Source organism: Harpegnathos saltator, unplaced genomic scaffold, assembly GCF_003227715.2.
Source record: "Harpegnathos saltator strain DR-91 unplaced genomic scaffold, Hsal_v8.6 scaffold91, whole genome shotgun sequence".
NCBI lineage: Eukaryota > Metazoa > Arthropoda > Insecta > Hymenoptera > Formicidae > Harpegnathos > Harpegnathos saltator.
In genome coordinates, this window is record NW_020230719.1 from 457253 (window position 1) to 484033 (window position 26781).

Sequence of the window (26781 nt, forward strand, 5' to 3'; positions counted from 1 at the left end):
AAGTCTCCTGTATAATAAACGATTTGATACGTCTGGAGACACATGATGTATCGTTGCCCGCGTCCCGTTCCCTTCGTCCTGCATCTCAATTCAGCATCCCGTCCGCTCCGGACATTCGCTCGTGGCACTGACAGTGGCCGTCGGTGAGCATTCGATCCGCTCGGAGGAGCACATGTTAATTAACGCGACGAGACTCTGATTATAAATATCTCGCGAGTCGACGAAATATTTGAACTTTTAAAAAAAGCATCAAAGAAAATCACGTTGATGTTGTCATGGGTGAAATCTCACTCTGGTATATATTTTTTTTATTTTCGAAATAAAAAAGCCAAACGAATGCAATTAAATGTTATTTATTATCATTGAATATTAGATGAAAAGTAGAAGAATTATTGTCCGCAGCGGATAATCTAACATTTAATAAGAACGAGACAAAATTCGCATGAGATGAAATTCCACTCTTTAACGCTACCATGACTTTTAATTATTCTCCGAAAACGGCGCTACAACTTTGACATTCTGTACAATTAGTTGCTAACATATTTTCTAATCGTATACATTCCTCTTTAATTAACATAAAGCTAACAAATATCCTATGCTTCGACAGATTAATTTTCTTTATTTTCAGTAATCAATAAGTAGTAAATCAATGTCGCGTACAGTTGAAAGGCCTCCTCGCATTCCCCTCGTTGTCCCGGAACCTTCGAGAAAAGAAAAGATGCCCAAGGGCAAGTCTCTCTTGCTTCAACCGCCGCCGAGGCCCGCAATGTTTACATCGCGCCGATTGTGTTGATCGGCTCGCGAGCGACGACACTTTTTGCCCTTCGTTTGACGTTTGACGAATTTTCCGGGAATAAGAAGTCGGAATTTCGCGCTCGGCATTCACGATCCGTCATTATCCGACTAGTAATCATAGATACTTTATGAATCTGCAATTACTCTCGTATATATAATAATAATAAATTATAATTATAATATTATGTAATTATAATAAAATGTACTTGTAAATTCTCTCTATATATATACGGTGTAATGTTTTATTTAAGTTTATATAGTATTATAATAAATGATAAACCTTCACTATAGAATATACATATCGAATGTGTATATATTCTACATATTTTGATATTTTTTTATTCAAAGATGTTATAATAATTGACGAAATGTCAATGATATCTAATTTGACTTTAAAAAACTATATCGAACTAAAACTTGATTAATACATACATGACAGCATTTTTATTATAATAAAATGTTCTTGTAAATTTTCTTTATACATATACGGTATAATGTTTTATTTAAGTTTATATAGTATTATAATAAATAAATTATAAACCTTCATTATAGGATATATTACAATAAAAATGCTGTCATATATGTATTAAACAAGTTTTAGTTCGATATAGTTTCTGGTGCAGCCGCGCCAAGATTTTTTGTATTTAATATTTTTATTGCATTGCTATAATAATTTATTTGTTACAATAACAAATAAAATAACCATATAACTCAGTGTTCTAATAAATAATGATAAATTTTACTTGTAAAAATTTATGTCATGGACATTTTTTGTATCTAGGTTTTCTTGAATATTTTGAATAGCATAACCTTTAAAAAGATATTTTTTTTTAATATTGGACACTATTAACAAACGTGTTAAATTTTTATAACACGATATAATTTTTACTTTTAAAAGTTTATGTACATATATTATAAAAACTTATGTTATGTACATAATATATATCTTAAAAAAGAAAATAATTTGAATTTGAGATTTCTAAAAATATTAAGTTAAGTATACAATAATCATATATATATATGTTAGGTTTCTCAGTTGGCGCTACTGTTCTAATATATCACTTCTTTTGTACAGTAGAAAAGTGTTGCAGAATTTTATTATAGTTATAAGTTTTACTTGTAAAAACTTATGTACATATATATACAATAAAAAAAATAATTTGAGTTTGATATTTCTAAAAATAACACAATACGTGTTGCGCTTGTACTTGGCGCCTTTTTTTTACCTTTTTGTTTAAAAAGGTAAGTTTTATATAATATTAAATATACGTACGTTTCACGTATAACATGATTGACTTGGAGTACTCCGTGCCCACGGTATTATTCATAGCGACGCATTCATACTTTCCCTGATCTGTTATATCGGATTCGATAATTTACAAGTCACCCGAAACATAAAATGTGATATTCTCGAACAGCGTTCCTCTCAGGATTTTCTTGTCCAAAGAAAGATCAATGATGCGATCGCAGATCTCGTGTATGTCATGTCAATAGAGACAGTTTGAATTCGGCGTAATATGATTCTTGGAACAGACGTAAATAAGTATTGTGAAGTTTGAAACGAGTTTCTCACAGGCATGCTTTGAAAACACGAGTTGTTTTCATTTTCAGCTAACGGACGACGCAGGCATCACTGATCGGCAAGGTGGGGGGTAACTGTGCCTTCCCGATTGTTTGGTTTCGTACGCTTATATATGACTCCGTGATTGCGGAAAGGACATTGCGCCTCGGGCCGACGAACGACGCGCATACCGCGACGCAGAGCAGTACGAGTGTCGGTAGTCGTATCGCGGTTAATACGCGTTTCTTTGTCCGAATTTTACTTGCGCGAGTGTTAGAGCTAGAGTCAGTGTCGTCGCCAGTGCTACGATGGAGTATCCGGGGGTGCTGCGACGGAGTAACCAGAAGAAGGACGTCGGATCGAGAAGTCAGGATGGAGAGAGGACTTGGAGCGCGCCGAGAAACGTAGACAGCGATACATCATGTATGGTATTCGAGGTACCGCGAGTCATTATTATTACGCAGGATTTTTCTGATTTTAACGGACCTTACTCGAAGTAAGGACATACCCGAGTCGAAATTAGATCAGCATTCATAGTTTATTATCTGAAAAATGATAAAATAGATTGAGATTTGATTATTCGTTGACCTAATTTCATGTAACATGAGTTCTACTTCTCTTTTCTCATAAAATATGAATGTCTATTCAAGCAAAGTTGCTGAGGCAAGCTAAGGTTTATGAATACAAATTTGTAATTATGTTCTCAATGAAAAATTGCACACAATTTAGAAAACTATGAATAATGATCTTAGAATCTGATATAAATTTTACAAGTGTTGATTTTTATTCATCTAATAATGCTCAGATTGCTGTTTTCGTTTAGAACCTGCTAGAATGTCCGTTTCTCATTCTTGTTTATCTTTCTTATTGTACCGAATCTGAATTAAAATCTCTATTAGTGAAACAGCATTATTAGACATAACCGTTGTCTTTTTGTAGCTTCAGCTCTTTTGAGAGCTACAATTCTCATCATTCTCATTAGAAAAAAGAAAAGAAAAAAAAGAGGAGAAAAAAGGAAAAAAAAACTTTAAGAATGATGAGAATAAAAAGTGTTTTTCATCTCCCCATTTCCTCTAATTCTTATATGATTATTTAATCCTTATATATTTATCTCACGCGCAGTTCTAACAAAGGCAGTTCTATTTAAGTTTTTATCTTTGTTCTCTTTCTTGCGCTGTTAAGCGCAATATATAATCAACATCAATAAAAATTGCTCATTTAAATTAAGAATATAAGGATTAAGTACATATACATTATCGAGATAAACGAGTATTAAATAACTACGGAATACGTCGCTGTTGAAGACTCATCATGGGCGAGACTGCGAGAGTAGCCAGATGTAACGTTCAGGTAGGACAAAGCTTGTTCACTATTGCGCATCTAGACATTCTGCATTGATTTTTCAAATTGGATGCAATTTGCAGGATCAATGTAGAATTAATATTTCGACTCGGGAAAGACTTTTTTTTATCAAATCCTAACTTGTAGAAAATTATCGATTTGAATGTCGGCAAGAAAAAAACGGAGATACTTTTGTTAGATATTTGAATAATTGGACAAAACGCCGGATCGGTACTTATCCAACGTTTAAAAAATAACACGGAGAACGTTTTAGTTGGATGAATAAATTTTCGTTACTTTCCGCTTGTGGTTTTCGATCGTTAGTGGCGATTCAGAGACCAAAAGAGAGGAGAGCGAGAAAGAGAGATAAACGTCTTGCCAGGATTTCTGCAGACTGGTTCATTTCGACAGATTCGGTATTAAAATATTAGACGTAGAATAAATGAGAATGAAAAAAATTTTTCATATTAGTACAGAAAGTCCGATGTATTTTTGTCAAATAGAGATGAGTACCAAATTTTCTACAAGTTAGGCTTGGATAGAGAAAACGTCAAATCTTTTGCGACGATGGAATTAAACAGCAATATAAATTTTGATTTACGATATACGATTTTCGGTACTGATTTACATCTTCATTTCTCTATAAGAGAAGAAAAATTAATACGAATCGTTCGTTTATATATCCGAGTTAATTTGTTGAATAAATTAGAGGGGTAAGTACCTGAAAAATGAGAACGAATTGTCATTGCACTTAGACAATCTTCTGACACTAATTTCTGATATTGATCGACATTCGATTTTCGGTACTAATTTACTCTTTTATTTCTCTACAAGAAAAAAAATTGACACGACTCGTTCATTTGTCCGCGTTAATTTGACGAATAAATTAAATATTGATCGGTCTTCAATTTTCGGTACTGATTTATTCTCTCATTTCTTTATAAGACAAGCAAAATTGATACGAATCATTCGTTTATTCGAGTTAATTTGTTGAGTAAATTAGAGGGATAAATACCTGAAAAATGAGAACAAATTGTCATTGTACTTGGACAATTTTCTGACACTGATTTACGGTATTGATCGATATTCGATTTTCGGTACTGATTTACTCTTTCATTTCTCTATAAGAAGAAAAAATTCATACGAATCGTTCATTTATCCGCGTTAATTTGATGAATAAATTAAATATTGATGGGTCTTCAATTTTCGGTACTGACTGATTCTCTAATTTCTTTATAACAGAATAAAAATTGATACGAATCGTTCTTTTATCCGACTTAATTTGTTGAGTAAATTAGTAGGGTAAGTACCTGCAAGATGAAAACAACTTGTCATTGCACTTAGACAATTTTCTAACGCTGATTTATAGTATTAATCAATATCCGGTTTTCGATACTGATTTAGTCTTTGATTTCTCTATAAGAGAAAAAAAGATTGATACAAATTGTTCATTTATCCGCGTTAATTTGATGAAAAAATTAGATATTGAACGGTTTTCGATTTTCGATACTGATTTATTTTCTCATTGTTTTATAAGACAATAAAAATTGTTACGGATCGTTCGTTTATCCGAGTTAATTTATTGAATAAAATTAGAGGAGTAAGTACCTGAAAAATGAGAACAAATTGTCATTGCACTTGGGCAATTTTTTGACACTGATTTATGGTATTAATCGATATTCAATTTTTGGTACTGATTTACTCTTTCACTTCTTAATAAGAAAAAAAAATTCATACGAATCGTTCATTTATCCGCGTTAATTTGATGAATTAATTAAATATTGATCGGTCTTCAATTTTCGGTACTGACTGATTCTTTAATTTCTTTATAACAGAATAAAAATTGAATACAAATCGTTCTTTTATCCGACTTAATTTGTTGAGTAAATTAGTGGGGTAAGTACCTACAAGATGAAAACAATTTGTCATTGCACTTGGACAATTTTCTTGACATTGATTTATGGTATTGATCAGTCTTCGGTTTTCGGTACTGATTTATTTTCTCATTTCTTTATAAAACAAAAAAAATTGATACGAATCGTTCGTTTATCCGAATTAATTTGTTAACTAAGATTAGAGGGGTAAGTACCTGAAAAATAAGAACAAATTGTCATTGCACGTGGGCAATTTTTTGACACTGATTTATGGTATTAATCGATATTCGATTTTCAGTACTGATTTACTCTTTCGTTTCTCTATAAGAAAACAGAAAATTAATACGAATCGTTCACTTATCCGCGTTAATTTGATGAAAAAATTAGGTATTGATCGGTCTTCGGTTTTCGGTACTGATTTATTCTGTCATTTCTTTATAAGAAAAGAAAAGTTGATACGGATCGTTCGTTTAACCGAGTTAATTTGTTGAGTAAATTAGTGGGGTAAGTACCTGAAAAATGAGAACATATTGTCATTGCACTTGGACAATTTTCTGACACTGATTTATGGTATTAATCGATATTCGGTTTTCGGTATTGATTTATTTTCTCATTTTTTTAAAAGACAAAAAACTTGATAAGAATCGTTCGTTTATCCAAGTTAATTTGTTGAATAAGATTAGATGGGTAAGTACCTGGAAAATGAAAACAAATTGTCACTGCACTTGGACAATTTTCTGACACTGATTTATGGTATTAATCGATATTCGATTTTCGGTACTGATTTACTCTTTCATTTTTCTATAAAAAAAAAATTCATACGAATCGTTCATTTATCCGCGCAATTTTGATGAATAAATTAAATATTGATCGGTCTTCAATTTTCGGTACTGATTTATTCTCTCATTTCTTTATAAGACAAGAAAAATTGATACGAATCATCCGTTTATTCGAGTTAATTTGTTGAATAAATTAGAGGAATAAATACCTGGAAAATGAAAACAAATTGTCACTGCACTTGGACAATTTTTTGACACTGATTTATGGTATTAATCGATATTCAATTTTTGGTACTGATTTACTCTTTCACTTCTCAATAAGAAAAAAAAATTCATACGAATCGTTCATTTATCCGCGTTAATTTGATGAATAAATTAAATATTGATCGGTCTTCAATTTTCAGTAGTGACTAATTCTCTAATTTCTTTATAAGGGAATAAATATTGATACGAATCGTTCTTTTATCCGACTTAATTTGTTGAGTAAATTAGTGGGGTAAGTACCTGCAAGATGAAAACAACTTGTCATTACACTTAGACAATTTTCTAACGCTGATTTATAGTATTAATCAATATCCGGATTTCGGTACTGATTTAGTCTTTGATTTCTCTATAAAGGAAAAAAAGATTGATACAAATGGTTTGTTTATCCACGTTAATTTGATGAATAAATTCGATATTGATCGGTATTCGATTTTCGGTACTGATTTCTCCTTTCATTTTTCTATAAGAAAAGAAAAAATTCAGACGAATTTTTCATTTATCCGCGTTCATTTGATGAAAAAATTAGATATTGAACGGTCTTCGATTTTCGGTACTGATTTATTTTCTCATTTTTTTATAAGACAAGAAAAATTGATACGAATCGTTCGTTTATCTGAAATAATTTGTTGAATAAGATTAGAGGGGTATGTACCTGAAAAATAAGAACAAATTGTCATTGCACGTGTGCAATTTTTTGACACTGATTTATGATATTAATCGATATTCGATTTTCGGTACTGATTTACTCTTTCATTTCTCTATAAGAAAACAGAAAATTAATACGAATCGTCCATTCCGCGTTAATTTGATTAATAAATTAGATATTGATCGGCCTTCGATTTTCGGTACTGATTTATTCTCTCATTTCTTTATAAGAGAAGAAAAATTGGTACGAATCGTTCGTTTAACCCAGTTAATTTGTTATGTAAATGACAGCGGTAACTACCTGAAAAATGAGGACAAATTGTCATTGGACAATTTTCTGACACTGATTTATGGTATTAATTGGTATTCGATTTTCGATACTGTTTACTCTTTCATTGTTCTATAAGAAAAGGAAATTTGATACGAATCGTTCATTTATCTGCGTTAATTTTTTTTTTATTATATATGAATGGTCCATAGGACGATTAAATATTCGAATACATGTTACCGTATCAAAATCTCCTCAATAATAAACGATTTGACATGTCTGTAGACGCATGATGTATCGTTGCCTGCATCCCATTCCCTTCGTCCTGCTTCCCTGTATAAAATGTCGAATTGAAACGTATTAAAAAGTATTGACATTTTGAATATGTCTGAATTCTGAATCTTTCTGATCCGAAGAAAAGGATTGAAAAGTATTAGTTCCCATTAAATTTTATTAAATGCGAGACGGTCTCTTTCGCCCGGGTGCCTCATCAGGGAAATTTCTCTGGTACGCTAAATCCCGTAAGGCCATCAGTCTTTGTAGTATATCTCGTCGGTGCATAAGGTTTATATTACCTGTACATACATATTTTGAAACATTTTCTTTGGATATTATATCAAACGGATTTTGCGTGTCACGTAATATCCTTCGGACTACACGAACATTATCTTGATCATTTTGATTTCTTTAGTATTCATTGAATTATCCAGAACGTGCAACTGCCATGTTGAACGACTCAATTGTCGTATGAAATGTTTCGATTTTCACAAATTCATATAAAATTTTTCATTTTTCACTAATTCACAGAAGTCTTTCACTTTTTATTAGTTCACGCTAGGGAAAAGATTCATGATCGCTGCCCCGAGCAGCTGCAACGCTTTTCGAATCATCTATGTCGGCGCGCTTTTACTCCTCAGACTTCTGTCATTAATAACTCGATAATTATTGCGAATCTCGCAAAATGATATGGGACTTTTATGTTTGTCTGAACCCAATCTACCCTCACATTTCGGGTTGGCAGCTAATTACCAGACACTTCGTGTGATCTTCGTGATATTAATACACAATGTCAATTTTTTTTTTTTGCACATGTTAACATGTTAATTCATGTTATAAATGCGTAACAATGTGCGAGACCGTGTTTGTCAAGTACGCTATTATGATTGTAGCACGGACATAAACTGCCTAAAAATGGATGTAGCACGGACTGCCACCACATACAGGTTTTACCGCCGAAACCTGAAAGTAGATGTAGAATCGTAGTTCTCCTCTCAAAATGGATGCAGATGGCGCCCTTTCCCAGTGCGGAAAGTCGGTGTCGTCGAAAACACCGTGTTGGCCGCTCTCACGTATTCTCCTCTGTGGTATTATATAGAAGTCTGTGGGGTGAACGCGCAATCTAGAACTGCGTTCCGATTCCGAGATTCACTGCCAGCACTGAAATTCTATAGTATACGTGACACAAACTATGTATTTTCAGAACTGGTAGTAAATTTCGGAACGCAGCCCATAGGTCTGTTCTTTTTCTCTGCACCGCTGCACTAGTGCAATAAGTTCGAGTGAGACAAGTATATATTTGTCTCACTTTAACTTACTGCACCAGTGCAGCGATGCAGAAAAAAAGGACAGATCCATATGTCTGTGGTTTAAACCAATTTAAATTGTTTTGTTTGAAGAATGGCATACGGGCTTAGGCCCCTTGCATAATGCCAGGCAACAAGCAATAAGAATAAAAATAAACCAATCACAATCGACTATTACAAGAATAATCTATTGTGATTGGTCTATTTTTATTCTTATTGCCTGTTGCCTGGCATTGTACAAGGGGCTTTACTCCCACAGGCCCAGAGCCATCTATTGAAGGAAGGAAGGAAGGAAGGAATTGTTTTGTTTATGAACACTAGGGGGTATTTAAAATGACATTAGTGACAGTCAAATGACTTCAATTAGCAATATTATCGGACATCTAACTTAAGTCTAAAGTAGGTCTGAAATAGATCTAAAATTGTTTCACGAGGATTCCTACGTAATTAATCCTGAATAATTTGTCATTAGATTGAACATTGTCTCAATATTCAAGAAGAAAGATGCCGTGAATTCCAAGATGACTGATATCGAGGACATTCATCGGTGACACCACTCACTGACGATTGAACTGTGATTTAGTTTGAAGTTTGATTTTTCATTAGTTTAGTCGACCTTGCGTCCAGTCTTTCAGTCGAATCATACTTAACCTATAAGCGTGGACATGGAACAGATTCCTCCACCTGCAATCGAAACGGTTTCCAGCCAGAAATCGTTACCATCGTCTTACGATTCCGGATGGAATGATCCTCCAGAATGGGCGATGTCTTCGCAACGTGGTTCTTCCGATGGGACGTCCAGTAAGAGATTATTGAACAAGCGAGTGGCATTTCCATTGTCTTCACAAACCTCCACTTCAGAGAAAACTAGTCCCTCACTTCCATCTAACATGCCTCCTATTTTACTGTCTTCCCTGAAGACAGCTCTGCATAAGCCCCTCGTAACTCCCAACAGTAAGGATATTATGACAAAACCACTAGAGTCTGATTTTGATAAAAATCAAGCTTTGACAGAAGTTATGGCCAATTTAGAATCTGTGATGAATGAGCAAAAGATGGAGAAGAATAAGTTAGAGGAGATACAAAAGAGACTGGATATCATGAAGTCTGATTGGTTAGAAGATAAGTTGAATGATACAATACAAAAAAGTGTGCTGGATGTGTCAAAAGGTAATGAGCAGTAATTCTTAGATCCATGTGTTATTCTTGCAAACTTGTTATAATAAATACATATGTTTATAGCATTATTAAGGAGAGATGTCCAACAAGCCGACCAGATTCACATTAATCTTATGATGCAGCATGCAACCATCTGTCGTACCTGGATATCCGCTATTAGGCATGTGATATTAGAATTGAAAAAGGAAGACGAGGATTTGCATGTGAAGCGCTCGCATTCACCTTTGTTATCTGTAGAAAGAACAGAAAAGAAATAAATATTTCAACAAGCGAGCTGACTGTAATGAGAACGTATGGCATTGGAGAATAGATTTTTATATATCAGTTACTTGCCACTTAAAGTTGTTTGCAACAGCGAATGTGCAATTATTATGTGCAATAATTATAAAGATAGAGTCATTATCGATCGCAGGTACGAATAAATAAAAAGAATGAGAAAACAGCTGTACTCATAAAAGTTTTTTGTATTTTTCATTTCTCTCTTATGTATATTCACAAAGGACAATTACATCTGACTTACTTACATATCTTTGTCTAAATGTATGTGTCTTACGTCGACAATAGTCATCGATAGCTAATACCAGTTATTTGTTAGAACTTCATTACTTCTTACATATCGTACTCGCTAGCATTACTCTAATTCATTTAATTTCTTATTTGAGTTCTTAAGTGGACACGATCCACAAAGCGTGGATGTCCATCTGCGCGTCTTGAACGAAATTTATTGTTTAACCCGAAAAACGCTCTCATTCGCCGCGCAATCGGAGTTTTTTTTTTTCCTTTTCCATTGCTTTCGCTTGTCTCTCCTCTCTATTCTTGACCACCGTTGCGACTTGCGTCGCGGCTCCAACCGATCGTTTTTTTTATCGACGTATGCCAAAGAATGCTTTACAATGTAATGGCTCTTAGAAAACTTACACTTATAACTTATGACCATTCTTTTAATCGTCAATATATTAAATTTTCTTCCACTCTTCGCGTAAATAAATAATTCATAAATACATCTGGGGAGCGACGTACGCGAAAGCTCTCTCGACCGATCAATTTTCTCTTTCATCCCATCATTCTCTCGTTCGTTCATTCTCTCGTTTCTTTCACTCGATCTCACTCTCTCACATCGCTCTCTCATCCAACAGGAAGAACAGGAGCCTCGCTAATCCCGCGAGAAGCCGCAGATGCGCCGAGAGATGATCACGTTCTCGCGCGTCCTCGCCCGAATTTCGACTTTAAAATTTTCTCATGGCTTTATCCAAAAATATATGTACACATATGTGGTCGGTGTATACGTAACGCTACATCCTTACACATACACATGCGGATCCAGAGATTTTCTCGGAGTTGCACCAACGACTCGCGCGGTCCCAAGCGACTTTGTGCGTACATGTATACGCATACATGTGCGTATATATATATACACACACGAATCGCTTCGTTCTTTACCGATAAAAAGCGACAATATATCTATAATAATTTCTCTCTCTCTCTCTCTCTCTCTCTCTCTCTCTTTCTCTCTCTCTCTCTCTCTCTCTCTCTCTCTCTCTCTCTCTCTCTCTCTCTCTCTCTCTCTCTCTCTCTTTATAAATCAAACCTCCGCGGATTATTCCACATTGTTCAATGTCTTGTCAATCGATGTTGGTGCAGCCCTCGGATCCTTAAGATATTCAAGATGGACGGCGCTATCCCGCCCGTTCCATCCGTTATTAATAAATCTATATCTCGCGATCTCGAACGATGCAACATCTCGCTCATCTACCTCGTTCGTCTACCTGCCGTCGATCGTTCTTGATGGTAAGGTAATGTGTGTAAGTCTCGATTTCGCGGGACATATACATCGACTCTCGTTCTGCTTCCTCTTTTTTTTTTCCTTTTGCTTTGTTGCTTGTTTGTTTATCGTTATACACATCCATACGCTTGCTACAAACTATTTAAAAAATTTGTTCTCGCACTTTCCTTTATTATTACGCACGTTCTCCTTCGCTCGCCTCTTCGTCATATCTCTCTCTCTCTCTCTCTCTCTCTCTCTCTCTCTCTCTCTCTCTCTCTCTCTCTCTCTCTCATTCTTTCTTTTTTTCTGGATTTTCTCGCTGGTTTTTTCGTATAAAACAAAATGGCATCTTTTTGGCATTGGAAGAAAAAATACACTCTTCAACGTTTATTTCTTTCTTAATTCGCCGTCGCTCTCTATCTCCGATTGTAACCCCTCCTCTTTTTCGCTAATTAATCTCTGTGTTGTAATTAGATTTCCGAAATTTCCTTTCTTCGCGCACAGGAATCCACGCAACCGTCATGCTGCTGTTGCGTGTCACTCTGTACGTGAAATTCTGCAGGGTAAGCGAACTAGCTTTGGAGCAGCGTGTGAAGAGACGTATCCTCTCTGTGGTTTACTTCAAAGAGAGACGCGCCATGAATGTGCCGTGAAAAAAATCTACAAGCTTTCGACAATTGTGAAAGAAAAGAATCTCGAGAACGATCTTGCATAATTTGATTTAAAGCCGTTTTATGATCATCGATTGCGCGATGATGACATCATAGTGGGAACAGCGGACACATAGTTGAAGCTTCGATACTGCTGAGATCTCTACGCGATCTCTTGCACTTGGAATTTTTCAAACAATTCTGCTGGAAGCAAGATTACTAGTCTACATCGATAAAGAAACCCCGACTGAGAGATGGCCGCTGTGAATCGCACGAAATAAAAGTTACGATCCGAAGCTTATCGCCCGATGATCCGCATCTAGTCCTCTTGCCCCGTCTTGCGCCTTCGTCTCTTTTTTTTTCCCCCGTACGTTACACACAGCTATTATGTATTACAAACATTTCTCCTAATTATTTAATCCTATTTTGGCATCGTCGAACTGTAATTCCGAGTTTCCGCATTATAAAAAAGTTTTCAGCAAGGACAACGATCTTCTTCGGTGTACCTGCAGACAAGTAGTTGGAAGTAGTCGTCAATATCGTCGTACAACGGCGCTTAGGGTGCATTATGTGGCTAACGACAAGTGTATTCCCGGAAGTCGATATGGAATTTTGATTTCCCTTCGCGTTTTAGAATGCACCGGGTATCGCGAAAGCGCTTACGCTCGCGTGCTTGTGCTTAAGTCCTTGTCATGCTTGGGAAATGAGTGATAAGGAGAGTGAGGAGTCGCAAAATCCGACTCGATCCTCATCGCGAAGAAGAGCACGTAAGAACACGATATTCGCGACACCCGTTAAATCCGAGGATTGTACGAGAGCGACGCGTGTCCTGATTTTCATCGAAGCCCCGATACAAAGCGTATCCCGTTCGCTTATTGTATTGTCACTTTATAGCGGAATACACGAGGAGGAGGAGGCAATTAATTCTTGCTGTCTCTATGTAAAAAAGCCATCGGGCCGATGTTTATCCTATAATTGTACTCTCATTGCCGTCTGAAAGCTGCCTTATCTAGAGAATGGATCAGTGAGTCGCGGTGCGTACGTGTGTACGCGTGGATACGAAGCGAAAGAAACGAATTTCGCGGTCGAAATAGTCCCGCTTTGCTTTCCCGTAAACTCGTACGCATATATCCATTGCGTAAAGGAGAAGCAGAAGCAGAAGCGGAAGAAGAAGAAGAAAATGTAGGAGCAGAAGAAGTAACAGCGAACTTAGTTGGGAACAGACACGGACAGATATGTACAGGATCCGCCACTTAAATTCGGACAAATTTAAATTTGAAATTCCCGCTATGTTAGAGTGCAGCAGTAGGTGTCAGATAGCGTGAAGGTAGGCCAGAGACGTGGGTAAGACGTTAAACCTCGAAATGACCGAGTCGTGCAGGTCGACGTCGGAATATAACCGAAGAGCGGTGGTTATTGAAGATGTTCGCGCCGGAAGGACGCCAAATTATCAAGTTCCTCGGATATCCCAGGTCGACGGTGTATGACATTGTCCAGAGGTATGCGGCCTCAGACGGAGTCCGAAGTGGGCTCCGGCGAGGAAGATACACTGACTCAGTCAGAACCATAACGTTGATTGACGTTGAAATGGTCTGGGAATAACTATTGAATCAACGTTAATTTAACCCCTCATCGACGTTGAATCAACATTGTGGTTCCGACTGGGGTAAGAGAGAAGACGACACAGACCCCGAAACTCAACCGAAAAGTACAAGATTTCATTTCAAAAGAGTCAAGGAACTCACTCACAAAACTGGTGGCCATCTTGGGGACGAGCGGTATCACCGTTCATCGGATCGTCAAGAGGACTTCACATACAAGTCCTGCGTCCTCAAAGTCCGACAGATGCTCTTCGAAGCCGCCAAGAGATTTACCCGCTGCAACTTGCTCGTTTGTTTTGGTCGAAGGGTTTCTGGCTTCCTAACAGTCTCGAACCGAACTCTCTTCACTACTATGTGTGGAATATAGTTGAGAGGGTTACTAACAAAGCCAGATATCCCATCGTGGCCTCCCTCCGGGCCGCTATTGAAGCGGAATTCACGAAAAAGGACCGGGTGCAATTGCAGACGGCGTGCTTTCGAATCAGGATCGAGGCGCAGGGCGGCTACAATGAGTGAAAAAACTCTTTTTCTAGTAAACATCTTTTCGAGGAAATATTTTCATGTCCGGATTTAAGTGGCGGATCCTGTATATATATTTTGAATCGATCAGGGGATCAATCCGAATTCGATGTAAAACGTATCGCGATCTTCCCGTGCGTCCGTCTCGCGCCATTTCTCCCGGCACGCGAATGACCTTAGAGATGCAGATTCATAAGAGGCAAGTGAACTCGTAGAATGGGTTCTCACTTCGCGAGACTGGTATGTCCCCCCACGAGTATCCGCAGGAATACATCCGGAAAGCATACGACGGTTTAAGAAAAATAAAAAGAGAAAAAAGAAAAAGGAGACACACTCTCGATTGACATTTTTCTATCTTCCTCTCGTTGTTGCTGAGATAGCTGCGGCGAGGCCGTTACACGAACGAAATCAATGCACACAGCAGCGCGCGCGTGTTGTGAAGAATTCTCTTCTCTCCTCCCTCTCTCTCTCTCTCTCTCTCTCTCTCTCTCTCTCTCTCTCTCTCTCTCTCTCTTTTCCTCCTTCCCTCCCTCCCTCTCTCTCTCTCTCTCTCTCTCTCTCTCTCTCTCGCGTGCCCGAACGGGTGATACGTACACATACATGCACCGCGATCGAATCGAGCGTATAGAGCACGGGAAGCCTGGACAACCTTCAATCGAAAGTTCGACCTCGAGCCGCCAACTTGCCGCCAAATTGATGTTATTCAGGAAGAGCCAAAACTTAATTAATAAATTAATACATTAAATTAGATTACCTCACTACTTATTATGATTTTTGTTATTTATCATTATCATTATTATTATTATTATTATTATTATCACTATTACTATTATATGCGATAACTAATGAATGATAATATATTAATGAATCCTATCATACTTCAGTAGGCGAGGGTTGGTCTTGCTTCTTTCTTTTCTCATACCAGCGATTTGCGCACGCAAAAACGCAAAGAAGCCTCCGAAGAAGGACAAAGGCGAAACAAAATAAAACAAATAAAAAGAAGAAGAGGAAAAATAGAAGAAGAAGAAGGAGAAGAAGAAGAAGAAGAAGAAGAAGAAGAAGAAGAAGAAGAAGAAGAAGAAGAAGAAGAAGAAGAAGAAGAAGAAGAAGAGGAAGAAGAAGAACAAAAAAGTAAAGACTCGACTGGCAAATTGAAAAAAAAAATACCCACCGCGATAAAATTCTTTCTCATCTCGTCAGAGATAACGAGTCGAAATTTCCTGCTGTTTACGAAACAAACGCGTCGCAGTTTCACGCTAAAAAGTGAATATAGTGGACGAAAAGTTAAGCGGGGGAGACCTTCCCGACTATCGATATTGACTTCGTGTTTGTCCGACTTTCCCACCCCCCCTCCCCCTTTCCCCCCTTTTCCTATTTCTTTCTTCGTCGAGCTGTCGTCTCGAAGAGAACGGAAAAGAGTGACACACAGGCTTGGAATAAACAACAACATCCAACAATATGTAAGAATAAAATATAGGACAATAGAGGAGATACAATGAAGATATAATGACTACGCTCACGGATATCATCGAACCTTTCCGTTTCTGCTGATTCAATAATGACGCATCTAATCTCGGAGAATCGAGTCTCTCTCCCTTTTGTTGTGTCGTATCGAAGCGATCGCACGGTTTTCAATCATCTTCATTCCTCCCTCTCTCTCTCTCTCTCTCTCTCTCTCTCTCTCTCTCTCTCTCTCTCATCTCTTGATGAGACGTCAGACGCAAATGTCATCGCCCACAATTGGAAAGTAATTAATCCTTTGAACCCTATGAAGATTGGTGCTCGTGATCACCAACCTGGTGCGTGCTCACATCGGCGCGCTTGCGCGCGTCGACCGCGCGAATTTTTATCGTGTTCCGCCGAATTTCCGTCACAGCTAGCTACCCAGGTAGCTAGCAAACCCGCAGGAGCAGATCTCGTACAGCGTCTACTGCAAATCCCGTCAGCAGTTTGCCAGCAGAGATGCAAGCAGAGTCTGCTGGCAGAGCACGATGGCGGATCGACGGCAGAAACTGACCGAGCAGGACCGGTCGCTCCGACAAACGTTTAAACATATTAAAATGGAGAACGTACTGTAGATCTACTCTCATTTCCCGCCGTCAACGCAGGCACTGTCGACAGAACGCGGAGTCGGATGCGGACGCGGACGATCGGTCGCCAGATTCCGATCGAGTCCGCCGCCATCAATCTGCCGGCAGACTGCTGACAGATCGCTTCCTGGGTAGTCAGCAACTCCGTGCCACTAGCACTGCGATTGCCGGTTCTCGGAAAGTGGAAAGGGCTGAAAACCAGATGGAGAAAAGCAACAGGGAAGAGCGTCAAACTGATGATCGTGATAATAACGATGATGATGATAATAATGATGATGACGGTAATGATGGTGGTGACGATAATGACGATGATGATGATGATGATGATGATGATGATGACAATGGTGAAGACAACACCTGGCATTACCTGGCGTTACATCGCCGACCAATAATGGATTACACCCCTACTACCTACGTGTCACGTGATATTGTTAGATAAATGCTTTGTACTCAGCCGACCCGAAGAGGGCGCATGGTTAGTTAGTCACACTTGGCGTGCCACTTGAATTAATCCGTACTTAGTACTTAGCTACGAGTACAAACACGAGTAAATAAATACGAGAATAAGAAGCGAAATGTACAAAGGCTAGAAATCAGATATACATTACATATTCTTTAATTAATTTAAAGACTTGAGATCATTATCGTGTGTGTATATATCGTCGTCCGGATCTTCAGGATTGTGCTTGGACCGTCGCGAAGAATTAGCCGCTCGACTAACGAATACGAAAAAGGACCGCTCTCGGAATTATCACGCTTCTCCCTTTTTGCGGGCATCTCGAGAGACACCGAGAAGACTCGAAAAATCGTGGTCGTTGGCGCTCGTGAGCGTCATTGCAACGTTTAAAAAAATGCCAGCAGCACTTTTCTGGTAGTGAAATACATATATGCATATATATATAATATGTATATAATAAGATTTCTCGGTATTATTTTGTACATATATATATAACTATATATATATATATATATAATTTTGTATATATATACAGGATATATAAAAAGTCCCGGGACCCTTGAATATCTGAGAGGGGTTACATTTTAGAAAAAAATGTTAAACGGGTTTCCGTTTAAAAAAATTAAGTTGACCTTAACCTGACTTTCGCAACGTCACTCAAGGTCAAACTGATAAGACTAATAGATAGACCTCTTGAAATCCTACAATATTCATATTTAATATTTTTTTTCTAAAACGTAACCCGTCTGGGATATTCAGAAGCCCCGGGCTTCTTTTATACACCCAGTATATATAATAATATATAATATATATATGTGTGTGTGTGTGTTATATATATGTATATATATAACATATATATAATTTAAAAAATTTTTCATACGACTTTTTATACAATGTCTTCGAAAATAAACGCGGTCGTTCATATTCAGTTTGTACCCTCCTCCCTCTCTTTCCTCTTCCCCCCCCCCTCTCTCTCTCTCGCATCGCCTCTCGAAAAAGTGCGATAATTCCGAGACCATACATATATCGTGCAGGTTCCTTGGATGTTTCGGAGTGTGCATGTACGCTTAATGTGTGCTCTATGTGTACGTGTGATGTGTCGCGTGATTCATCATCTAGACTTCTCGACTAGCTAATAAGATTACGATTCTACCAACACGAAATCGTTATGCGATATTACTTAATGTGTACAGAGTCAGAATACGAAAATCTATCGTATCAAAGTCTTCGCAAGGGGCAGCCGGTCATCGGCGCTCTTTCTTCCTTTTTCGTCTTTTTCCCTTTTCTTGCCTGTTACACGTCGATAGCCTCGGTCATCTGCGATCTCGTCTTGATCTTTTCGTAGCCTTCTCGGCTCGATCGCGGGAGCCTACTCTCGCGAGTTCAGCTTAGTAAAAAGTCAATATAAAACGCGAGCCCCGACAGACGGTTTGTGTGATTGGATCACGTATCCTGGCGTGGCTTCTCGTCGAGCACGTATCTCTCGTCGCTATGTTTCAAAATCTTGCGTAAAACCCGAAATAGAAAAAATGGCAGTGCAAAGTGTGTGTTTGTTGTTCTTTTTTCCTTCGGAGTAACTAACTATAACGATAATAACGATATAAAGCCTCTCGTGGTTCAACGCCGCCACGTTCGTCCGTCGAAAGATCCGTCTCGAAAGACGTCGCGCGATTCTACTTCGATACCTCGCATATCTCGCCTGGGATCCTCTTAGTGCTGATGACGATGGTGATGATGATGATGACGGTGTCCCCCGCTGGTGGTCGCTAGCTCCGGTAGTCATCGGCGCTCGAAGCCGTACCTGGCGACCTCGACTCATCCGATCGCACCGCCTTCTTGATACGGGCCAGTTATGATGCAGGGATGCATCCGGAAAAGCGTCGTCCAGGTCATCGTGGTGTAGGTGGGTGATCTCATCATGAACTGCGAATTGGGGACATTCGGAATGTGCGGTAACGACGGAAGCGGCGGCGTCTTGTCGTTCGTGGTGCTGCCTGGGCTCGTCGCGATGGTCGGAGTCGACGGGTTGTTGGACGTCGACGAAGAGGATGCACTGTTGCCACCACTGTTGCTGCTGCTGCTGTTGCCGCTGGTTGACGTAGTGAGGCCCAACTTTCGCAGCCGCATCTTCTCCTCCCACTCGTCCCAGCCGTGTCTGGGCCTGTTTAGATTGCGGTGCTGGTAGAACACTAGACTGATTCTGGTTGGATTCAGACGATTGGGCTTCCTCAGGGCCGTGGTCGCGTGCATCTCGTGCTTGGCGCACTCGAATAGCACGCTACCATGGCCCAAGGCGATCGCGACGCCACCCATTTGCGGATCCTTGAAGCACTCTTCGTTGTCGGAGTAATCCGCCACCTCACCGAGCGGCTCCGCTTTCGGCGGAGGCTCCGGCAGAACCGGGAAATATGGCGGTGGCGGGCCGTAAATGTCCCATCGCGGTGTGTCCCACCTGGTCCAACCGGCGGGATTCAAACCTTGGTACGGATATTGAGGCGAATGGAAGCAACCTTCGCGTTTCGGTTGCTGATAAAATTGCTGCGGATATTCCGGTGTCTGATAAGACTGATGATGACCATAATTGTAACTCTCCCACGAGTTCGCGTAAGGTTTCTCAAATACCGGATAGGTCGGGTAGCCGTATTGCGGGAACGCATGGTGGCCCAGACCGGACATCGCGTGGAAGTCTTGCACTTGTTTCATCTCCTCTGCCCACGCGAGAGAATTTGGGTTGGGATTTGACATCTCTTGTCTGCCGTCGTAGAATCCATCTCGCAATTTGTCCTCTGAGCAGCTGCTCTTCAGCTGATTGGGCATGCAGCCATTTTGAACGACTCCACCGCTCAATGAGTCTGCGTACATGGCGGGTTTCGTGGGCTCGGCTGGCTTTAGAAAAGTTCTGGTCAATGGATTCGGATACGCGTTGGACTCCGCCGGTGAATTTTGATTGGATATCGTTCGCGAGGGCGGTCTTCCCCTTGGCACCCGGAAAGGAGACGGCTCGGACGGTGTTTCCCAGGATTTGTTCTGGTCCGACCTCGCTAGTTTCCCAGTCCAGATCTTCTTGTCGGCCATTTGTTGATCGTTTGGTCGCTGTGGACTCTTCATCTGATTAGACGATGAACACCACGAGTTCATCGTGTTCCAGTTTCGCGGAACTTGATCGGAAGACGGAGATGGAGGGTGATTGACCACGAAGGGCTTTGTTTCCGATTGTCTTTGCGCGTGGTGGTGATAAACGGACTTTCGCTGCTCGTTCGGCAGCAACGGGTATTGCGCGTCGTTCCGCTGTTCGAACGGTGGCAAGTGCAGCGAGCTGTGCACCAAAACGTCCGAGTTTGCAGTCTCCAATGACTTATGATTGGGATTATTATCCATGCAAGAGAACAGATTCGCCGCGTTAGCGTCAGCGTATTGGTTTTGGTAGACGGGATTGATGGGTGACTGCATTTGTTGCGGTGGATAGGGGTGCTGCGGTGTTCTGTTGGTGAACGTTTGCTCGATCTGTGGTCTCAGTAGTGCTAATTTCGTCGAATTCTCCGCGTCCATGTAATTCTGCGCCATGCTGTCAGAATACCTCTGCTGACTAGAATCTCCCGTATATCTCGGCGACGACAACCTCAACTGATTCGCCACGTAATCCTGTCCGACGTTGCGAACATGATGAGTGGCGACCGGTGATGGGTTCATCCTGGATGGAGTATTTCGATGTGTCGCCTCCATGCCCAGCGACGACGAGTTGACGAATCTCGGCGAGCAGTTGTTTTGCCGGCTATCGTGAATGGAATAAGCTCCAGGCGTCATATGGGGATTGTAGCCGATTTCCGCCGAGTTTGGATGTTCCGGTCCCTTGGATGAGATTGTCTTTGAATCTTGGAACGTCGACAGGCAGCCTCTGGATGGGACGCCGCCGTAGGACGGCGCTTCCCCCGATATAGTCGAGTGCGAACGAGGTGAGATCGGATGGGCTCTTGGTGAATTTCCGTAGCACCCTCTGACCGAGTCTACCGTGGAGTTGGGTAAGTTTCGCGAGCCCGGTCTGTACTCTTCCTGTGAGACGGTGCTTCGGGGTCTGATGTCGTCCAAGCTGGTGCTGTCGGGATCCACTTTGACGTCTCTTTCCAAGCCACCGAAAGGCGAATACTCTCCCCATGGGTTCAGCCAGTTGTTCTTTCGCTGTTCGAGCCAACCGTTTCGACTCCACTGTTGCTCACCTTGGTATCCCCATCCTTGATACATGGATACCGGACTATCTAAGACCGTAGATGATACCTGAGAACTTTGCAGCTGAGCGTCGATGCCTTCGAACATGGGTGTCATCTCCACTGACAATTGAGAGTCCCTCAACTGCGGTCTTGAAGAATCCACGTGTCCTGGCGAGCGTCCGGCATCCGACATCTTGTCGGACATGATCTTCATCGCATCCTTTTTGCCGCTCACGGTATCAGGCTCGTCCTCTTTTCTTTTCTTGCCATGACGTCTACAGGGTTGAAGCGGAACTGATCGAACTCGAACTTCGCATGGATATCTGAGGGAATATAACACGTCTCACATGGATTATTGAACGCCACACATATTATTGAGTGCAGATATCAAACCTGCGCAGGTTTGAGTTGAACGGACTTTGTGTCCGTTATTTCGGGACGTTCATTCATACAGAATACTCACTTGGACAGGTTTTCGACGGCACCGGAGCGAATCTTCTTCTCTTGCCCTTCTTTCGAACCAAATTCGTCTGTGTCGTCCATTATGTAAAGAGGTAGCACGTGTAGCTGTTCGTCTTCAGGTTTCGATAGTGTTCGATGTTTCGTCAAACTGACTACCTGAAGATCATACACAAGCGTGTTAAGAGAGCCGGCGTTACCGTAATATTCATTAAGCCGCTTTAACATTAAAAAATTTAGCCTCGCGTCTCTCTTCTTCATATTGTCGCGGAGACTCCAGTGACTTCGTGACAGTGCAACATACCACGGTACATCCGTTGTTCATGTTGTGTAGATCCCGATGAGAGTGAGCGCAGAAATCAATGCAAGCAGTGACACCGGAAAACGGCCGGCCCGGCTTAAAACCCAAACGACATTCGCTCGCCTCGCGCTCGAATTGAGTCTGATTATTGAAAGCTTCCGGCGCGAGGCTGAGGTACAGAGGTGACAAGAGCGTTGCTAAAACGTGCATTCGCTCCTCGACTTCTTGCTCCTGGGAAACAGGTTTCAAATATAAAATAATTTAATTAATATCTAGTTTTAGTTTATCAACTCTGAGCAAGTTTTAATGCAAAACGTGTTTAATTAGTAAACTAAACTGCACATCAACTAAATTATTCGAGTAAATTACTTCGAGTAAATTACATGTGGTGTGACTAAGACTTGTTTCGATTTTTCTTTTTTTCTTTTTTTTTCTTTAAAGTCTATATTTTGCGTGTACTCTCGCGCAGTTTCCTTTGGCTGTTTCAAGGATTCCTCACCTCCGATCGTACTGACAGTCGAAACTTTCGCACGGTTTTACTCCTGGCGTACTTGCACCCGTTGTAATACATCGACCAGGAGCAACCGAAGGAGAAGCTAGCGCCGCAGGTGTCCGGATCGAGACCTTGGCACGCGCAGGTCCGCGGTTCGTTGGTGCCGCATCGCCTGGTCGTGGGAAGACCGAATCGATTGAGCTTGTGACACAAAAGAGAGTAGATCCGATCGGCCTCGTGTGTCGGTACCCCTTCCCAGGCGACCATAGCCACGACGATCCAGGCAGTTGGACACTTGTGACCCTGACGGTGCTTCACGATAGTCAGGATCTTCTCGTCGATGCCGGATCGTCGGATGATCTAGCATGATTGTCGACGTTACAATCTCCGCTCTGGAGGTTCACGCGATCTTAAATCGCTATTAGCAGCAATATCGTCTTCCTGAAGGGCGAAGGATCACTTACCCACTTGGCCATCGGACACCCTTGCGTGGTCTTGCCTTCTTTGCCGGTATAGATGACCTTTTCAAATCTTATCGCGTCGCCCTTAAGACCGGTTCTTCGTTCGAGATCGTTCCTTAGGTCGGGCAGGCTCGCGGCCGCCCCGAGATGAGTGTAGTATGAGCCGGGCTCAGGTGGACCTTGTGGTTGGAAGCTCATTTTACTTACGAGCGAGCGAGCGACGTGTCAACGAAGGGGAAGCAACAGAAGCGGAAACATTTATGCCGCGCGTGCGGTGGATACGTCCTTGCGAAAGGGGGAAAGGGGTGGGTTAGAGGTACACATTCCCCTCCGTGTGTTCAAGGCGCACAATTGCTCGGTGCTGTTTATCGGCCATATGCATAATACACGTTATTAGTATGTTTGCGACTTTTCTGTCGGGTGCTTGTCGTGGTTAGTGTGTTCTCTCGCTGTTAATGTGGTACGGAATACGCAATTGCAACTCACATTTGTCGGCGGGGAAGCAGTTGCAGTTCGGCACTTCGGTCCTCACATTGTTCTTCAGTTTGTCCAAGTGGTCTTGCAACTTTGTCGTCGTGGTCGTCGCTGTGGACGGGGTGCGTGGACTGTGCGGACCCCCCTCGCTCTTTAGCTCGTCTCTCTGCGGGGAATCGGCCAGCATCTCGTCCTTGGTCTGAAGGCCCTGACAACAACCGTCTCTCAGGTGTTCGGGAGTCGGCTGCTCGGTGCCGCCTCTTCGGCAGCACCACGATCCGGTTGCCGGCGATACCTTCGCGGGACCGCCGTCGCCACGGAACTTGTAATCCGGCACGATCTTCTGACTCTCTTCTTCGTTCTCGGCGATGATGTTACTGGCGGCGTCATGGGTGGACGCGTCGCTGTTATAGTCTGAGGTGATGCCTTCTCGCTTAATCACGCGATCGGAGTCGCTACACTTGTCGATGTCCTGCGAAGACGCGCCCACAGCCGTGTCCGTGGTCTTCAGGAAGTCCAGACTGTCGCTCTTCAGCTCGTCGCTCTCGGGCGTTTTTTGGGACTCCTCGAAGGACACTTCCTCAATCTGATCCATGCACAGTCGTTGTTGGAAGGACTTGTCGTCGATGTTGTGATCGTCGTGGCTCTTCTCCTCCTGCGTCTGCCAGGACAACTGATCTTTGTCCTTGTCGCAGCATCGCTCGACATCGCTCTTGCTCTCCGCGGCGAGCTTCATGAAATTCTCGAAGGCTGCCATGCCGTTCTCCGGTAACACACTGTTGTCAGCGTTCTTGTTACTGTGATTGTGCTCTCCTGCCGTCCATCCCCATAAGCCACCACCGTCGGGCAAATTATCTACCCGAGGGTGGTGGCTATGCGATAAAAAATTACCGGTCATGTTTTCGTTGGATTGCGCCATCGACATGATGTTCGACTGATTGATGAAGTGATCCGCGCGCTTCTCCTGCATCTTCTCGTTGTTTTCGTGCGCGTCGCGTATCCGGTCGTCCGTGGGATATTCCACGGCGTTGCCGCCGTTATTACTGCTGACGTGTTGCGCCTGCATCTGATGATGCATGTTACGATGTTGATCTTGGTGGGTTTGCTGCTGCTGCTGTTGTTGCTGCATCTGCTGCTGCTGCTGCTGCTGCTGCTGCTGCTGCTGCTGCTGCTGCTGCTGTTGTTGCTGTTGTTGTTGCTGCTGCTGCTGCTGCTGCTGCTGCTGTTGTTTGTTCAGAATCATCGACTTCAGTCGACTGTTGAGATTCACTCGGTTCGCTTGAGCATACATGTTATTCTCCGGAACGTTGTCTTGACTCTCCGGGAAACCGTTCGGCTTGTTAACCTCCACCGCAGACTGCTGCTGCCACGCGATTCTTTCCCCTGAGTTTTGCATGTCCTGTTTCGTCGCCTGCTGGCCCCAGGCCGATTGACCCTCCGACACTGAATTCGGCGACCAGGACATTCGATTGTCCAGCTTGTTGTCTTGCGTCAGTTGACCCTGCCACTGGTGGCCCGGAGTCCGTCTAGGACTAGGTTGCGAGTCCTGCCACTGTTGCTGCGGCTGCTGACTATTATCACTCTTTATGCTATTCGGTGACCAATTCGGTTGACTAGTCGGCGTGTCGGGCCAAGACATTTGATTGGACGGTGTGAGTCTGGGGTTCTGCTCCACCTTGGTCTGCTGCGGCCACTGCTGTTGCTGCTGCTGCTGTGTTTGCTGTTGCTGTTGCTGCATTTGCTGACCGGAGGGCGTCAGCCTGGGATTCTGCTGAGATCCCGGTACCTCCGGACTGTTCTGCTGCCAGGCAGAACGTTGAGCAGAAGGCGTCATTCTCGGATTCTGTTGGGCGCCACTGTTATGCTGATGCTGATCCGACACTTTCGGCGAGTGCTGCAACCAGTTCTGATGTTGAGGCGGCTGTTGCTGGCCGGACGGCGTCAAGCGCGAGTTCTGCGGGTCTCTCAGCTTCGGGCTTTGTCGCGACCAGTTTCCCTGAGTTTGCTGCTGCTGACTGTCGGCGTTCTCAGACCACGACTGCGGCGTATGGGGTTCCTTCACGCTCCCGGTCTCCCAGCTCATGTGACTCGCCGGTCTCGGTAGTTCCTGCTGCTGTTGCAGCTGAGCAGCTTGTTGCTGCTCCACTTGCTGCTTCATGCTTTGCATACTTTGCTGTTGCTGCTGTTGTTGCGGAGGTTTCTGCTGCTGTTGCATCGCACCCTCCTGCCAGTTCATGTTGCTATTGACGCTACTGCTCATCTTCCCGCTCGCGTCCGGCCACATGTGCCGTTGATTATTGTCGACTTGCTGCCGTTGCATTTGCGCTTGCTGATGATGCTGCTGCTGTTGTTGTTGCGACACCATTTGCCATTGGCTTTGCGTTGGTTGCTGACCCATTTCCACGTAGCCTGGATATCCGTTAGAGTTGTGTAAACTCTGTGGGTCCTGTTGAAGTGGATACCCAGGCATCTCGTTTCCCGACACATTCGCGGCCGTAATTGCGGCGAAGCCCTTCACTTGCGTATCCGCAGCGGCTTGTTGCTGCTGCTGCTGCTGCTGCTGCTGTTGCTGCTGTTGCGGTGGCTGTTGCGGGCCGCCTGGTTGCTGCTGCTGCTGGCTGTCCATATGCACCGAGCTGCTGCGGCTCGTCGGCGTTGTTGACGGAGGCGGCGCCATGCCTGTCACATCCTGCCGAAAGCAACGTCTTAGAAAGGATCTCTCGCTCAACTTAAGACGCATTAAGAAGAGAATGTCAGATATCTGCCTCTCTCTTTCTCTCTATGATATTCTTGACACGTTTGACTAAATATTCCATCCTGCGATAATCCTAGCTGCAGTCACACATCGGCAGTTGAAACTGATCGCGGGACGCTTTCTCCTGCCATTCAAACTGAAATCTTCGTCGTATATATCTCCCGCGCGAGCGCGAGTGAGCGCGATTCTATAAAACCAAAACGGGGACAGACACGAGAGAGTCGTCGTCGTGTTGTCGACGGCTGGACGCGCGCGCGTGCAG

General features: G+C 42.3%; 3 protein-coding genes across 12 annotated transcripts in view; 2 read left to right on the forward strand and 1 right to left on the reverse strand.

Moving 5' to 3' along the window:
- The first annotated feature begins 9408 nt into the window (after window positions 1-9408).
- LOC105189652 (steroid receptor RNA activator 1) lies at window positions 9409-10814 on the forward strand. The gene is made up of 3 exons (XM_011151911.3): window positions 9409-9509; window positions 9583-10280; window positions 10353-10814. The coding sequence occupies exons 2-3, from the start codon at window positions 9776-9778 to the stop codon at window positions 10544-10546; spliced, it is 699 nt and encodes a 232-aa protein (XP_011150213.1). The 5' UTR covers window positions 9409-9509; window positions 9583-9775; the 3' UTR covers window positions 10547-10814.
- A 3312-nt stretch (window positions 10815-14126) lies between these two features.
- Window positions 14127-17353, forward strand: LOC109504439 (trigger factor-like). The gene is made up of 2 exons (XM_019844314.1): window positions 14127-14203; window positions 16933-17353. Exons 1-2 carry the CDS (start codon window positions 14127-14129, stop codon window positions 17351-17353), a joined length of 498 nt encoding a protein of 165 aa, XP_019699873.1.
- A 673-nt stretch (window positions 17354-18026) lies between these two features.
- Window positions 18027-26781, reverse strand: part of Tet (tet methylcytosine dioxygenase-like) — a 76230-nt gene continuing 67475 nt past the window's right edge. For 8 of the 10 annotated variants that reach the window (XM_025307593.1, XM_025307592.1, XM_025307594.1 and 5 more), the window contains exons 7-12: window positions 23777-26453; window positions 23294-23469; window positions 22836-23189; window positions 22340-22567; window positions 22040-22194; window positions 18179-21899 (exon numbers count right to left, since the gene is read on the reverse strand). In XM_025307593.1, the coding sequence (XP_025163378.1) occupies window positions 19187-21899; window positions 22040-22194; window positions 22340-22567; window positions 22836-23189; window positions 23294-23469; window positions 23777-26453 (6303 nt within the window). In that variant the 3' untranslated portion in view covers window positions 18179-19186. Of the gene's footprint in view, window positions 21900-22039; window positions 22195-22339; window positions 22568-22835; window positions 23190-23293; window positions 23470-23776; window positions 26454-26781 lie in introns of all 10 variants that reach the window. The other 2 variants (XM_025307598.1, XM_025307597.1) reach the window with 1 other exon arrangement.